General features: G+C 38.1%; 1 protein-coding gene across 7 annotated transcripts in view; it reads right to left on the minus strand.

The window, feature by feature from the left end:
• Positions 1-17,458, minus strand: part of RASAL2 (RAS protein activator like 2) — a 237,070-nt gene that overhangs the window by 104,862 nt on the left and 114,750 nt on the right. For all 7 annotated transcript variants that reach the window (XM_016141221.2, XM_016141222.2, XM_016141223.2 and 4 more), the window contains exon 3: positions 11,936-12,059. In XM_016141221.2, coding sequence (XP_015996707.2) covers positions 11,936-12,059 — 124 coding nt within the window. The remainder of the gene's footprint in view (positions 1-11,935; positions 12,060-17,458) is intronic.

The raw sequence follows: 17,458 nt of genomic DNA on the forward strand, positions 1-17,458 counted from the left end.
TGAATCATTAGGATGGTGATAGGAATAAAAATAAGACCCTTTTCAATTCTATTCCAGGATCCAAAAGGGTGATCCTGTTGCATTTTATCATACTAGTCTCACTACATTTTCATTTCCAATATTACATTTCAAAATATAGTTCTATTTTTTCCCCTATTTTTTTAAGGATTAATTTTGAGAGTTCCTAAGTAATGACATGAGATTTTTTTTTTAAGTTCAAATAAATGACCCTTCAATTGGCTAAATCCAAGTTTAAAACATGAAAAAGCAACTCCATAAATCATCATTTTTAGTTCTAAAACATATCAGTATATATAAAAGATGACTTTCAAGAGGTTAAAACTTCCTTCTAAATTTCCGCAAGTACAGTAAAAAAATTATAGTTACCAAAAAAAGTTCTACGTCATAAGAAATGAATTAGGTATTTTCCCAGAAAAGGCAAAAGCAACGGTACAAAAGGCTCAGAATTATGGGACAAGGAACAAAATCAATTCATAAACAATGACCCAAAACAGTGACCCTACAAAGAAAGCACAGTGAAGTTCAGCGATGCGAGCACTGTGCTCAAGGACCGATGAACTGTTTGCTCCGAAGACAAACAAGCCACATCTTGTTTATCACAAGGGATAACATATTTTCTCCTGGCAGTAAAACCTGATATCTAGATTTATCACCACTGAGGCTAAAGACAAAAAAATATCACTACCAATGAAAAACTTGAAAATCCTCTATAAGAGATTTGTTTCAGTGACAGTAGTGATGTAAGTCCCCCAAAAAACCACATTCGAGAATTATGATCACGTGACTGTGGTATTCTTTAACCTACCTTCAATAGTGGTTACTATTAACAGATAAAATCTGCTCAGAATATAGTAAAGCTAGTATAAGGTTTGGCTATTTGAACTAATTTAAAACTAAATAATATATTTAATATTCTAATCTTAATATGTCATATTGATAGGAAACAAAAATAAGTGAAAATAGCTATATTTCCAGGAAGTCTAATATCTGAATGATATTTTGTGGGTGACGAAAACTGACAGATGAAAGAGATCGATGCGCTTGTTAAGGAACCAGCCACTGACAATGATGGGCGGCTCCCGCTCCCACTCTTAGGTCTCTCGGGAGGCCACCCAGACAAATACGGACCAGGGTCTCGCGGGTGCAGGTGGAAGGCACCCCTTTCCCCTCGTGTCAGGAAATAAACACAATGGTTTCTCTCTCACTGGCAAGAGAAAGCCGGACCACAGCACTACTTTTAAGAATATAGTTTCGTCCTCTGAGACATTTAGGTTTGAGTTTGTACAATTTGATTATTATGGATGGTGCTTTAGCTTTTATCATCAGTTGCTGCATGATTAAAATTATCCCCTATAAAACATTCAAAATTTTCTAAAACTTTTATGATGCACATTTTAAATTTTACATCATGTAAAACAGGAAATGAGAATATGAAGAATTGGAAAATGCTGAAAATATACTATTTTGTTCAATGTTTAATTGGACTTAATATTGACCGAGTGCTATTAAATGCCGACATGTTCTTTGTAAAGAAGTTCTCTAAATGATGCATGAAGTTGCATCGTTAGTAAACAGAATTTCATTTGTCACAGTTTTTCCTCTGACTACCAATAGTAACAGAAAACCTATGTATTCTGTTTTTATATTTTCAAAGTGATGACTACACTTTTTTTCACACTAAAAAACAGAAGGTGACTTTGCTAATGAACATATTTTTGTAAGGGCTATTTTGTAAGGGCGCTATTGCCATTAAGAGTGTCACAGGACCCAGAAGTAAAGAACTCTGCCTCCTCTGTCCACCACTCCAGGCAGGCAGAGGATCACAGCGGTCAAGGGGACTGGCTTGAGGGCCAGAGCACCAGGTTCAAATGCCAGTTGTGCCATTTACTCCTTGTAGGGTCTTGGAAAAGCATTGCTTCAGTTTCCTTAAATATTATTTAAAAAAGTAAACATATCCTTTTGGAAGCCACCATCGACCAACTACACCAGGTACAGATTTTGTTCTTTCGATTGGGTTTTATATTGTATATTTTTACTGGATTTTCTATACTGTTTTTCTAGCTACAAGAATCAACAAGGTTGTCTCTTCCTGCCATTATAGCTTCAGATTGGACAACAGACTACGTCGTTATTAATTACAGTTTCAGCAGTATTAAGCTTTCTGATGTCTAGTTTGTAATTTAAAGACTTGCTAGCCTCAAGAATGTTCCTTCTAATTTTAATGGTTATCAGAATATAGTGTGCTTTCAAAGAGCTATTTAAGAAGCTCTTAATGACAGCAACTAAACTTGGATACACACAAACACTAGAATGTTAAAGAGTTTGGTGATTTTTAAGTTTCATTTAAAAGAGAAGAAATATTAGAATGAGACACGATTACTACATCAAACAGTCCTTCAGTTAGGCCGTACAATATCTATACGGTGGCATCTTGGTTTATCCCACAGAGACAAGGCTGTGCTTTCGACTGTTCCTAGAAAAGAATGCCATAACTTAGAACATATGACCAAGAGTCTATAGGAAAAAGCAAAATAGGAAAAATGGAGAAAAAGAGGGTACAGTGAGAAAAATAAGATTTTATTAGATTTTTTTTTTGAGACAAACTTTTGGTAAAATCGCCAATTCTGAAATAGCACAGTATTATCGATAAAGTGAAAATAGTATACAATAAATTTTGAAAAAAAAGTATATACTAAGGAATGTCTTCTTAAAGTCTAATGACATTCTTCTAAAAACCCATTCATGAATCTCACTTATTACCAAAGAGGGGGGTAAATTTCTACTAATGAAAATTTTAGTCTATTCTTATTTTCTGATAGAACTGGCACAATATACCTCGTTTGATCTATGGTTCACCATTTCAAAGGTGGAAAATGCATGAACCAGCCTTTAGATGGGCACATGAGTTCCACAAGACAAATTTTTCTTTAAATCGCTATGCCAATTAACAATGACAACAGTACGGCAATGGACTAAATGTTGGTGTCCCTCCAAAATTCATGTGTTGAACTCCTAATCCCCCATGTGATGGTGTTATGGGGTGGGGCCTTTATGAAGTGATTCGGTCCCGAAGCTGGAGCCCTCACCAATGGGACTAGTGCCCTTGTAAAAGGGACCCCTGAGAGCTCCCATGCCCTCTTTCCGCCAAGCGAGGTAACAAGGAGAAGTCAACAGTCTGCAACGTGATGAGGGCCCTCAGCAGACACCAAATCTCGGACTTCCCAGCCAGAAGTAACTGTTTGTTGTTTAAGCCCCGGGCCACGGTATTCGCTTACAGCAGCCTGAGCTAAGACAGACAAGTCATGAATGTATTACCTAGGCATGAACATGATAGAGCCGTTAAACTCATTGCTAAGCTTTGGGAAAGATCATGACACTATAAGTACGATTCTAATTTTCTAACCAAAGTAACACATTTAATGATAAAAGCTCATCTGCCCATCAGCCTATGCTAAACCGATGATGTCAAGTGTCATTAGAAGAGGCCAAATTGTCTCCTCACTGCTATTGCACATGCAGTGCCTTTGGGGAGGCTCATCTACCATCACGGAACTGTCCAGCTTTCGGTGGCTATTCCAGGGCTATTTCTCTCTAATTGTTATGTGCACTGCCAATGATATTCTACTTTTCAAAGTTTTTTTCTCTCTCCTCTTCCTTTCACTCACACCTAATGTATTATTTCACTGACTTCCTCACTAGCTTATCTAGCTCCTCATACATACATCTAAATACTTCTCTATGATGGTTACTTTTAAAAATTAATTACAAAAGATGTTTAAATATGTTTTTGATTCTTTAGACCTCATTATCCCGATTAAAATGAGAGGGAAAAAATCTAAAGGCTTCTAAGTGGAAAAAAATGAACTGAGATAAAATAATAACCTTTCTTTACTACCCCAGTTCTCTTTCTAATTCAGCTGTTTATTTCCTTCCCATTCTATGAATTCATGTTATTTTCTCTCTTTTCTACCTTGGACTTTTCTGATGTTACTCTCTGCTCTCTAGAATTAGAAAGAATGTGCCACACTCAGACAAAATGAGAATTATTTTGTAAGCAGAAGGAAAGAAAATGAAAGGTGGGAACTTCTTGTGGTGCTTTATTAAGTATCAATTAAAAGGAGAAAAGAAGTTAACCTAAGAATTTCTGAAGACAACAGGAAAGAAAATAGGCTGTAAATTTCAGAGAAAAGAAAGCAATCAGAACAATGGTGAGCAGGATGGCTTAATGAGAAACCTGGGCGTTCCCTCCGTCACGCATGCTTACTACTGTAGAAACTACTGTAGGGCTGGTGTGTGCCAGAGGGTGAGGGTCGGGCCTAACAAACACGCTTCATCCCTGAAGGCAGCTCTAGTCTTGTTTTGGACACAAACTCAACTAGATTTTCCACCAAACTGATGTATTAAATCCTTCTGTTTGAAATGTAAACTAAAGGGGCTTTGATAAACACCTCAGCCAACCCTGGACTACAGAGAGAGAGACAATGACCATGGTAAGTAATATTTAGCTAATTTTGTTCAGCTTACCTGAATCTTATAACCTTTTAGAAAAGGATCCATGGCAGCCAGGGGCCTAGATCGAGCCTCAAAAATAAACCTCAAGATGCTTAATAAACAAGTCCGCCCATGTTTCTACCTCTACCACAGAACAGAACGGTGAATTATGACTATCCTTGAGAAGAAAGGAATTTGCCAAACTGCACAAGTAAAAATGGAAAAAAACAATGAGTAAAGTCATGAGATACAGAGACAGGAAGCTTCCTACGATGTCCCACCTCGACTCTCTTTCCTGGGTTGATTTAAACCTGCCCAAGCAAGATGAGAAACGCTTACACCTATTCTTCTATCTCACTGATTCCACGACACGTTAATTCACAGGCTCGGCATTCACGATCCACAGAAAGCTCGTTCCCCGGCATGACTTTGGCTAAGTTTTATTTAACAAAGAGACAAGGAGAAGAAAACATCATTTTTTGACATTCCTGAAAAATCCAATAGAGGTTACTTTTATAATCTATTAGGTTACAATCACCTAACGTAAAGACGTAAAGAAGTCTTTTAGTCTCTTAGATCCAATCTCTCTTCTTTACTGCAGATAAATAAAAACTAAGCTGTTTTAATGGCCAACTTAATATCTTGCTACAAATTAACGACTGGAGAGTGAGAAGAAACTTAGCTAATTTTTAAAGCAGTATATTTTAGTAATGTGAAAGCCACTGGTTGACATCAACGTAATATACCCTTCTGGTTCATTCTCTCGGATTTTAGTTTGTTGTTCTTCCTGTTTCTGAAATATATCATAAAGAACTGAAATTTACCTTCAGCACGAGCAGATTTCTTCTTCCCTTTTCTCTCTCTTCCTTCTTCATTACAGTTACTAGTATTATTGCATTATTATTTAAGAATATTAACTCGTTCAATTAAAAGCTTAAAGGGTAAAAAAGTTATATAATGAAAAGTTAATCTCCCTCCCTCTCTGCTCCATCATGTCTCCAATTTTCTCCTCAGAAGCAGCCACTACTAACGGCTTCTTCTTACCAATCCTCTAAGAACCAATATGTCCGCATGCATGTTTGTGGGGCCTCTCATGACGTGGGACCAAACCAGGGCTGAAGAATAGAACACACTATATCTGTTAAAAAAAACTGTTCGTCTAGCTTAAATATGAAGGCCTATACACAGCTTTATAAACCCAGTAAGTCGCTGGTCCACAGTTAACGCTGACGTCCTTCATCCTTATCCTTCCCCAGGTCCTCAGGCTTTACAGTAACCCCAACAACAACCCATACACATGACTTACATGAATCACAAGAGGAACCCATTATTTAAGACACTTTACTGCCATCTACTGGAAATTTTATGAAGTAACTACAAACCTATGAAGACAAATGACATGCACCGCCCCCCCCACCCCCCGTTACTGGACAACGCCTGATCCTGATCCGCACAACCAGAGGGCGGCATTGCCTTGGCACCCGCTTTCACAGAGGCGACCAACCTCCACCGTGACGGGATGAGGATGGGGAAGAAGATAAGAGGCAAACCAGGAACCCACTCACAAGTCAGAAGGCGCTGCGGTCTGGCTCCTTGACTGAGAACTGAGAACTTGATTTCCTTATGGGAAAAAACGTTCTCACTGCTAGTCTAAATCTAACTCATAAAACAGAAATTGGCTTTAGTAGGGTAGCTTGAAAAGTAAAATACTAATTTTTATTTTATTCATGCTAGTTTTAAGTTCCAAATAACTTCCAAAAGAAATTTAGAAATGTTTTCAAAATTGACATTTTAGAATTTAATTGGCTCACAAATGCCAGCTGCTTCATTCTAATGGACAAATCTGATTAAATCAAGTTGGTAGTAAGGTCGGTTCTGTAATAATGCTTGCTTTGAAAACGGGATCTTTCCACGGGAACAGTGTGTAACGGTGCTCTATTCAATTTCCAAAAAGCCCTCCCTCCATCACTTCACAATAAACTTTAGAACTACTCAGAGGCCCACTATCGTAAGTAAATTTCAAGATATTTTTTCAAGGTAAGTGCTATATTTGTTGCAGTATTTATGCATTTCTCAATCATTTAACGCATGTAAAACTGCTACCATTTTCGCTAAGTTCCTATATTATGTGTCATTGACCAAGTTCTTGAGTATAGTGTCCCAACTCCTTTCCCCCCCGTAAGTCTTGTGACTTTTATTGTGTGATTTTACATAGTACAGTCATTTTTAGGAACACATCACATTATAGCAGAATTGATTACACATGGCTATTTTAACCTAGATGTGAGCTCATTCTTCTAGACTAGTATTATATGTATCACCACACAGAAACTTATGGAATCTTAAAGATTTCAAAGAATAAATATATACTGGCTCATGGTTTTTAAGAACTACCCAACCAAAATCCTCAAGTGAGATTATTCCAGGGTCTTCTACTTTAATCATCCAATATGTTTTTGATAATTCTTGAGCTCATCTGACCTCTCCTCAAATAACTTACATATCACTGAAATCCAGGAATGATGGAATAAAAGTATAAAGGCTGGCTATTATATAGCTCTGTTAGCATGAGCTTGCTTCTAGGTAATTGTGAAATGGTTTTTATAGGAGAGAAATAAGACTTGATATTTTTAGAGCATTTCAAAGAAACCCAGGGCTGTTATTATCCATTGAGTTCTAACTTTCAGAGCTAGAAATATCAGACTAGTGATTTTTTCATAAACATTTTCATCATTTGTTCAAGATATGCTTCTGTTGAAGATATATATACAAACACACACGGATATAAACATAATAGTCAATCTAAATATTAAGTGCTACCACATACAGGCATTAATTATTAGCATTTTAAATTCTATTCTTTGAAAAATGGAAGAATCTGTTTCTTGTAATATTGAATCTTCATTACTCATTTCTCCTTCCTTTAATATTATTATCATCTTGTATTTTTACAGAAGATTCTAGCATTATGAAAATGCTTCATAAATTATCTAGATGCTCCTAATAAATGTCTCGGGATTAAAAATATAGTCATCATTAGTTTATAAATAAAGTTAAAACTGAGGCTAATTTAACAGAGAAGGTCAGGGTTAACGGTTAACACTAAGGTTTGACTAATCAATATCCTCTAACAATTTTGATTAAAAGTTATCCTTTATAATAATTTTATAAATGCTTTAAAGAGCTTATTCTGTTTTAATAAGCATTTTCTTGAAAGTTTCCTCAAATTTTTATCACTTAAGTCAATAAATTTAGGAAAACATAGGTACAAGGTTGACTTTTCCTCAAGTGCTTTTCCAATTTGGTGTCCTTTTTTTTTTGTGGTAGGATTTTAAATGGTTTGACTTCTTCATTCACATAAACATAAACATGAACATTCTGGACAGCTAACTTTGACTGACTCTAAAAGACTTTTGATACATTCCTTCCTCAGAGGCTTGCTAGCATGTATCAAGGCGTACTGTTTTAATAAAAGTATACTTCCTAAAAACGTCCATTACTCAGCTTTCACCTATCCCTATTTCACAGTGTTCTTGGAAGGTATTTGATGGCTTAAAAAAAAGAGGTGAATCCATATAGCTTATGTTTATGTTGAAAATGAATGTTTACTAGTTCTAGTTCATGGGGTCAACTTACACAGCCCCTAGTGTTGTTTCCAGGCAAAGACCCGAACATCTGAAGAAATAATTTCCTTCAGAAAATTCATCAAAGCATGCTTTGCATGATTTAAATTTGAATAATTAAAATTATTTAATAAATTAAAATCTGGATATTGTCACCAGGGGGAAAATAGTTCTTTCTAGGTTTTCTAAATCTGGAAATGGGTGCTTTAGATGTGATGTTCATGCCTTAAAGAAAACCTCTCATTTTCAGTGGAAAAGAATTTGGTGTATCAAAATCTGTCGAATGCCAGCATAAATGCAAGCTTAGTATCCCAGGCAATCTGTCAACTGCTGAGTGCGAGAGTCTGAGAATCCCTGAGAGAGAAGGACAGTCTGTGCTTAACCACTGTCCGCCCAAGTCCCCAAACACTCTTCCGTTAGATCCAAGTTCCTGACACTTAATCAGGTTTCTCATAGGTGTGAATTTGCTCATGTTGAACAATGTGTGAGGCACCAACATAGGCTTTCCCATATTTTTACATGCACGAGTTTTTTCACCAGCTGGAAATCTGTAATGTACACTAAATTGCAGCCGCGAGGAAAGTCTTCCGCAGATGTTTTACATTCGTGGGGCTCCTTTCTGTCATGAAGTCTCTGAGGAGAAGGCATTTCTCTATAGCTGACTGCCTCATACCTAAAACCAAAATGTATACTATGGATTTACACCTGCGAAATCTGGTCAGGCCGCCTTGGGGTCCCCCTGCTGGAGGACAAAGAGAATTCGGAGCTTGGAAAACGCGAGAACTATGTGAAAACAGAAGGGCTTTCCCACACACACGCCACTCCACTGACTCATCTGGACACACGAAGCCAGAGCGTCCCTGCTCCTTCCGTCCCGGCCTGTCTCTGGCCAGTGCTTTGTCATCCTCCCAACCGTTGGGTGCTGTGCGAGGGCTCCGTCCCGGGCTTCTCTCTTCTCCCCACGTTTCCCTGGTGATTTCACTCGGCCTCATGGCTTTGAACACCATCTATTTGCTAAAAGCCTGCAATTTACCTCTCCAGTCCGTACCTCTCCCCTGATTCCCAGACTCATGTATTTCCACTTGGGCGTCTAATAAGACCCGCAGACTTAACGTGTCTAAAAGTGAGCCCCTGGCCAATCCCAACTTGCTTCTCCCACAGTCTTTCCCATTTCAAGGGACATCCTTCTAGCCAAAATTCTTCACTCTTCTGTTTCTTACTTCCCACATCCAATCCAACAAGCAAATTCTGTTGGCTCTTCCTTCAAATATATACAGAACTTGGTCACTTCTCACTTTCTACTGCTATCAGTAGATTATGGCCCAAGTTCTATCTTCTCTTGTCTAGATCGCTGCATAGCATCCTAACTGGTCTCTGAACTTCCATTCTTGCATTCTTATCCTCAGTGGCTCCTCATCTCACAGAGTAAAAGCCAAAAGCCGTTGTGGTGACCTACAAGGCCTTCAGGACCTGCTCGCCACTGAGCTCGGTGACGGCGTCTCCTGCTACTCCCCCCGGGCTCACTGCACGCCAGCCTCACTGGCATCAGGGCTGTTCCTGCAGACTCCAGACACATTCCTACTGTGCACGAGCTGATCCTGGGGGAAAGGCCGCAGCCCCAGGGAGCCACGTGCCCTGATCCCCCATATTTTTATCAAATCTTTGCTCAAATGTCACTTGGCAGTAAGGCGTTCTTTGGTCACCTTAGCTAAAAGTATAATTCCTTAACATTTCCTATTCCCATTTCCTACTTTACTTTTATCTTTGTTCTTATCACCATCCAGCACAGTCAACGTTTTACTTACTACTCTTGCTTATTTTCTGTCATTTCTTGATAGAATGCAGGCTCCACAAGGGGAGAGAGTTTTGTCTACTTTTTTCACTGTTATATCTCAAGTGCCTAGAGCAGCATCTGGCCCATAGTTGTTACTCGATAACTATTCACTGCATAAATGAATAAACTTTAAAAAATCTATAGAAGCCACACAATATAATGCATCACAATAATAACATGTACTGAGACTAGTATCAATAATCTGTCTTCCCAAATAGATGAGAATCTTCCAAAGGCAGAAATTTTATCTCACATCTCTTTTTGTTCTTAGGGACTGGAATATAATGTTACATACACAGCAATGACTCAATAAAAATATTTGACAGAAAATTTTGCCTAAAGACGAATCACTGGAAGATAAAAATAGAACAGAATAATGATCTAATTCAACGTTAGACCGGCATGTAAGAAAGAATGGCTCTGAAAGTAGTCCTTCCCCTCTAATATTTACGAGTAATAGCTTCAGTGCTAATTTAGGACATCCATTCCAAAACTGATCACAGACCACCATGAGTCAAGATGGCTACCAGGCCTGTTGTCAAGACGGTAGGTGAGGGCTGGCTCCGGGCTAGATACCTTAACCACCTCATCTTAGTGTCTTTGAGATCAGTACTTGGAGTGCTGAGATATGTATCAATTTACTATATATTTCTCTCTTTTATAAAATGGCAATAATTTCTCAGACTATGATTACACTTCCTCAAAATCAACTGATGTTTGTGGGTCAAAGCTTGTCAGAGGTTCCTAGAGTAGCGACAAAGAGTCATAAGCATTAACATTGCAAATAATGACAGCAAAGGAGTTGAAAGGTGACCCTGAGCCAGTCCAATTTACACTTAACTTGTATGTGAAATATACACTGGCAATACAGAGGTCACACCCAGACAGGTTTGCAGGATAATTTAGGCCAACACCTAAACTGGTTTCGACACATGCTAAAGAAGTACAATGGAAATAAGACGAGAAGACTAATTTCTGGAAAAGCAACAGCTGTTACAGGATAAAAAGAAAAATAAAGGATTCAAATTCTGACCAAGAATTCTGAGTTCCATTTAGAATATGAAGAGAAATGAAGAGAAAGGCAAAAAAAAAAAAAAAAAAAAAAAAACCCTAATTTTCAAATATACGACCAAAATCACAGAATTACCATGTTAACCAACACAGAGAATATAAATGATTCTTTTCTATTTGCCTACCAAAGGTCTATGGCTCACTGTGTAGGCTCATTAAGTAAATAATAATACAATACAAAGCACTTTTCACTTTTAAAATCCTTTCATTATTTTATTTAATCTTAATTACATTCCCTTAAAATTACCTGATCTAATTATCTAAACATCCGTTGGCAGGCAAGCAAGACATGAAACAAAATACATCTGGGAGGAGACGGGAAGAGATGCTTTGATATTGACATTAATTTCTTTAGCGTATAACAACTCGTGGGTTTTTCTGGTTTCCTTCTTCAGTCACCCACTCCAACTGTCGTCCTGAATATAACTCACACGGGATATATAAAACTAGCTCAGCTAAACTAGCCTGATCTGACACTGTATCACACAAGACTGCATCAGTACCTCTGTGAACAGGTCACAAAACACTCAGTACTAAGTTTGTACATAATATGGCTTCCTAGTGACTCTCGGCACTTCAACAAGATCACCTAATGGTCTTTCAAAATTTAAAGCTGAGCAGTAAACACAGAAACAACACATCATCCAGCTTGCTAGGGCTGTACAGCAAACTTACAGCGCTCAGATAAATTTTATCTCTGTAAAATAACTTTGCTGCCACTTGTTTATAAAAAATCGGAACTTTCTAATGACCTTTAACTCTTGGTTAAGATACTATATTTCAATGAGCTTCCTTAACTGGAGATGCAGGATGTTTTGTTTTACTGTAGCACTCAATAACAAGTCCATAAATTACCAGATAAAAGCAAGGAATGGCTTTCCTTTTATTAGCTTACCCAGTTTAGCGGCGCCCTCTGGTGGGTACTCAGGAAACTGACCCTCGGAAGGGACACTGACAGTTCTCCTCAGGCATCGCCCTTTGGTGGAGTCCTGCTGCTCCTGTCCTCCCTCCACAGGCATCTAGTTAACCAAAAGGAAAAGAGGTGAAACTTAATAGTCAGCTCGCCATAACTGCCTCTGACTGAATGACGTTTTCAGTTAATAAGACAGGACTTTGTAATCAATGGAGCAAAGTAGAAAAAAATGTAGAAATAAAGTATATGCAATGGTAAGGTATTACCAACCACTTTTCAGGAGGCTTTTCTTTAAAAACAAAACTGAGAGATCAGGAAAGGTGAGCATGTAAATGAGCTTACTGGAAGTATGGACAAATTGTATCCAGGTGTGCACCTGCTTTGGGAGCTCGGAAAACTAAATAAAACGCCCACACCAATAAAAGATCCTTTTACATTAGAAACTGGTTCACGAGCTCCAATTCTGCACAGTGCTCAACAAGGTAAATGGAAATAAAAGTCGACCAGAAAGACTTAGCTCCAAAATTCTCTTAAAAGATTTTGTTAGATAGAAGTAGTAAAATAACTCCTTTTCTTCAATTTTAGAATTAAGCACTTAGAGATAGTTAATAAAACACATGTTCAATGGAAACTCATATACCTATATAAAATGGCATATTTTCTCCCAAAAGTGCATTTAGTTTTTGAAATCCCCAAAAATATTTTTTTCTGGCATAACTTCAGGAGCACACCAAGTGTTGTTTGTGTATGTGGTATGAGAACTATGAATGGTACAAGAGATCTCTAACACCGCTAACTATTTAAAAACTTACAAGTTATTGTAAAGTAATGAGATTTCACTAGCAACCTTTACCAAAACTAGAACAGTCCTGGTGACATCTAAACTAGTTTGGCGACACATGTCAGTAAATAATCGTAGTTTCTAATTTCTTATGGCTCCAATACTGAACTTTTGACAAATTGCAAACATAACGACTAGCATTGAGTTCTTACTATGTACAAGGCTGAGGAATTTATGTGTGTGACACTGTGGGGAGCCATTATCATTATTATCCCCTTTTTACAGATGAGTCATAATTTATTTCTACAGGTCATGGCAATGGACACCCATCACACTGACTGATCCGGAAAGACGGATACGTGTGTGCCTGGGGCTCTGCCTCAGTAACCCAACTCCTGTGGCTGGGGTCAAGGGCGTGGCAGGAAGGGGAGCTGTGTCACTGAGAACCCGAAGAGCAGAGTCCAAACGTCTTCATACCAGACTGAAAAATTTCACTCATCATGGGACCAGAAATTCCCCATTTCCTCATTAGCATAACTGTGATTACTGCTTGTACACTGACAAATGAAAAGACAGAATTAAGAAAGGTCAAACTCTAAAAAATAAGGGGAGACCAAATAAATAATAGCATCAGTAAAGACATGGACTCCTCCAAAGGCACTCTGTAACTTAAAACTTTGCAAATGGTAATCTAAGTCGCCCATCCCTTTCAGGATGAAAATTATATTATCTCTACTTAAATAATTAAAAGAATAGCACTGAGAGGTCAAATAACGCCCTTGTAGTAAAAGAGGAAGAAATGTATCCTCTACCTGTCTTAAAAGTAGAAAAGAATGGGGGTGAATCTGGGGGAAAAAGTTTGTATTTTTGAACAAATAGATGAACCTGAATAAATATAACTATTTCCTTCATAGTTCTAAAAATGCCTATTATCTGAAATAATCAAGGCCTAAGCCATAAAGAATAAATGGTAGTAGTTATTTTTGATATTATATGATCTTTTCTGTGGAAGTTTATAAAGGCCATATTTGGGAAAAAGTAAGAAATGGCTTCTATTATCATATACTTTGTCTCTGCCATTTCTAAGGAGAGGATAAATAAGATATATCATCTTCTTATTTAGACCTAAAATGCACTCACAATTATTTTCTCGAAGTTTTAAGGAAGACTCCTCATTTCTTAAAATATAATCAAAGTCTTCCTTCAAAGTATCGCTCTTACAGGTCAGGGCAGTTCACCTCTGACTTGGGACAGTGCTGACTTTGATTCTAAATCTGTGTTTCTTATGAACATTTTACTTTTACAGAACTATCGATTGCTTCTTACCTAAAATATTTTGAAAAGATATTGATCTCCTTGAAAATTAGAAGACTCATATTTCAAGTACCTTCAAACAAACCAAGCTGGAGCTCACAAATCTTAGTACACAGCCAAAGAAAATCCGTTTTAGACAGTCATTTTTAGAAAAGCAATTTTGTTCACTCTGACTCTCCTAATTTAATTTTACTAGTTCACATTTATTGTTTATACAGAATTACTCTTTAAAATGTGTATATCTTCCAGGTTCTCCAACATAAAAAGAAAAAATTTTTAAGCCCTTTTAGCCTTGTACTGTTCTTTGAAGTCCTTTTTTTCCCCAGGGGAAAAAAAATATCAAGCACTTAATTTATGCCACTTCAGATGAGGAAAGTGGAACACAATGAAAAGCAAATGGCTTTTCAGGCATCTAGGATGTGCGAATCACAAAGTTAAGCTGGATCTCTGCCTCTCGGTCCTCTCGTTAGTGCTAAACCACCCATGACAATGGAAAAGCAATGTGCACAAATAAATCTGGTTACTTAGAAAACATTATAAACGCACACATATATGTATATATGTGTGCATGTGTGTATATGTATGTATGTTATATATATATACATATGCATATCATTTTTTACAAAATTGCCTTCCCTTTAATTTAGAATTACATAGAAATTAATTGCAATTTCAATCTGAGCACCTACGGATGAAATAAAATAGTCAAGGAAAGAAAACCAAGATTATGCCTAGCAAAAGAAAGATCTTCTCAGTTATTTTCTTCCCTAAAAGATGCTTAAATGATGTTCACGTGTACGGTGCCTTTAAAAGAACACGATGAACGCATGTGATGGGGGAAGGTATCCCTCTGCTTCATACAGGGCATAATTCTGAATTTATGTTATATAGGGCTTCTGCATAAGTTTTTCCACAAAGAAAGAACACTTCTGCTAAAAAAGGTAATTTAAAATTGCTGAACTCCCTAATATAGTATAGCAGGTTTACCACAAGATGGCCACTAAGTGTTCAGCTTCAAACTTTACATCCAGGGACACCGAACTGCTTGCACTTCCTTGCTATAGTCCCTACTTTGTCGTTCGGCGCCTTTGCTTAGTCTGTTCTCTCAGCATGAACTATTTCCCCTTGCTTTCTCTTCTAGTCGATCCCCGCCAGGTAAACTGTTCACCCTGCGCTTAGGACAGACAGGGCCTCTTCCAAGAAACTTCTCTGTGTACCAGCCCCCCACGGGAGGTTAAGGTACCCTCTTCTGACGTTCCTCCAGTGACAGAACTTTCTGTCACTACACTTATCACATTGAATTATAAGCGTTCCTTTGTGCAACTAATTCCATTGAAATTAACAGCTTGTATCTTATCCGTCATCCCCAGACCTTAAAATAGCTCCAACCCACAAATGAATGAATGAATATTTAATAGGTAGAGATGGTGCCATTTTAAACAAAGGAAAAAAACATAATATCAGCCAAGAAGTTGGTAAGCACAGGACTTTTTTGTTTTATTTTGGAACAGGGAGCAGGCCAATCTAGCTAGAGCCTTTTGACGGGGAGAAGTGGGGGTGGGGGGAACCCAGAACACATGGCCATGTTGGGAGGGCTTTAACACCAAGCCATGCATAATTCAGGAAGCACTGGGAAACCACTGGACTTTTTGGATCAGAGAAATGGTAAGGCTTTTAATTGGTCTGTCTCCTTCCTATCGCCCCCTCTTCCAACACATCCTACAGATTAACATTCACGACACATAACTTAGATCAAATCCTTTCCTTTCCTAAGCTTCCTTTGGTGATTACCCATTGTCAACAGCATCTTAATGACAAAGAGGGTCCTTTAGAATAAATGGATTTCTTTCCTTTATTCTATCTCATTTACTCATGCTATTTATCAAATGCCATTTTTTAAATTATTTGTCTTATTTCCACAACTAAATTTGCTATGAAGGGAAAGAACTGTGTCTTATTCTTTATAACTTGTAACACATGAATGCACACACAGGGACACATTATGTATCTGCTGAATAACTTGAAAGTGGTTTTGAATGCAATGTGCCACGGGTAGTTTACCCCAGGATAAGTAACAGTTGATTTTTAGCTGTTTGCACAAAGCCTAACTGCTATTTTCATTAATATATCTGAGTGTAAATACTGCTTTTCAAAAGCAAGAAAAATATTTTTAATTATTTTTAAATTGCATTATTACTACCTTCCCGCCTGTACACTGTCATCCAGCTTTCATAATTCCAAGTACAGAAAGTAGAGTCTGAATGATGAAAAATGGAGCCCCACTTACCCTTCCTAACAGCTTGTTATTGCCAAAAGAAACTCACGAATTCAGCTCTCTTTTGTACTTTTATACTGGCTGCACCTCAGAGAAGTTCCTGATTGTCTTCTCTACCATTTCCCTCAACTCCTTAATCTCCAGTTTACTTGGCCTTATCTCCTGCGAGCAAAACGGAATTCGAATGGCCGCCCACGCCCTCTGGCTGGCTCTGTGCCAGGCCAGCTGGGCCTCTCCTGGCGACCGGGCAGGGAAGCGTATCTCATAACACACAAGCCATGTCTATCTGGCACAATTTACATGAAGCAGTTCACGACCAATGAGTCATTTCTCAAGGTGATACTCCTGGCAGACTTCTCTCCCAGCATCCTGCCCAGATCCACCCTTCTGCCACGTCCCCAGTCGCTAAGTGGTGTGTTTAACACTCTTCTCATGTGCATCCCCCACGCAGACTCCTTCCCATTTCTGACAGGAAACACGCGGCGTTGAGAGCGAGCATTAAAAGATCCCACGCACCGAATCCACCATGAGTGATAGGAGACTCACATAAGCCTCCTACTTTCCAGCAGTGCCTGGCTAAGGATTCAGCTTAAATCCTTAGCAAACCCTCTTAATTGATCTTTTTAGCATAACAGTAAACACCCCCATGATTAAGTTGATTAAGGTTTAAAACAGCCTTTTAAGATAATTTCAGCAGTAAATTCCTTAAACTCCTTGCTTCAAGGAATTCTAAATTGTTCAATGCAAAATTCCAAGGGTAAGAGTTATAATAGTGTGTGTGAAGAGGGGCAGCATATCTGGTCCTTACACGCACGCACTCATGCACGCACGCACGTGCGCGCACACACACACACTGTTAAATTTATCATTCATGTAGTGGGGCACCAATGGCTTAACATTTTCTTATCCTACAGTCTTAATGCAGTTTTTCCGACTTAATAAGACAGAACACACCTGTCTCGGGGCATTAAACTGTTTTGTAAATTCGACCTCCTTTTGTCATCCCTTACTCGGTCTACTGCAGTAATTTAGCTTATCTATTTCCTTCTAATACTGTTCATTCAGTTTTTCACATGATCAACAGAGTTACTTTTCTAAAAAGCAAATCTGATCATATTATTGCCCTGTTAAACAC

This window comes from Rousettus aegyptiacus, unplaced genomic scaffold (genome assembly GCF_014176215.1).
Source record: "Rousettus aegyptiacus isolate mRouAeg1 unplaced genomic scaffold, mRouAeg1.p scaffold_m13_p_17, whole genome shotgun sequence".
In the NCBI taxonomy this organism is placed as follows: Eukaryota; Metazoa; Chordata; class Mammalia; order Chiroptera; family Pteropodidae; genus Rousettus; species Rousettus aegyptiacus.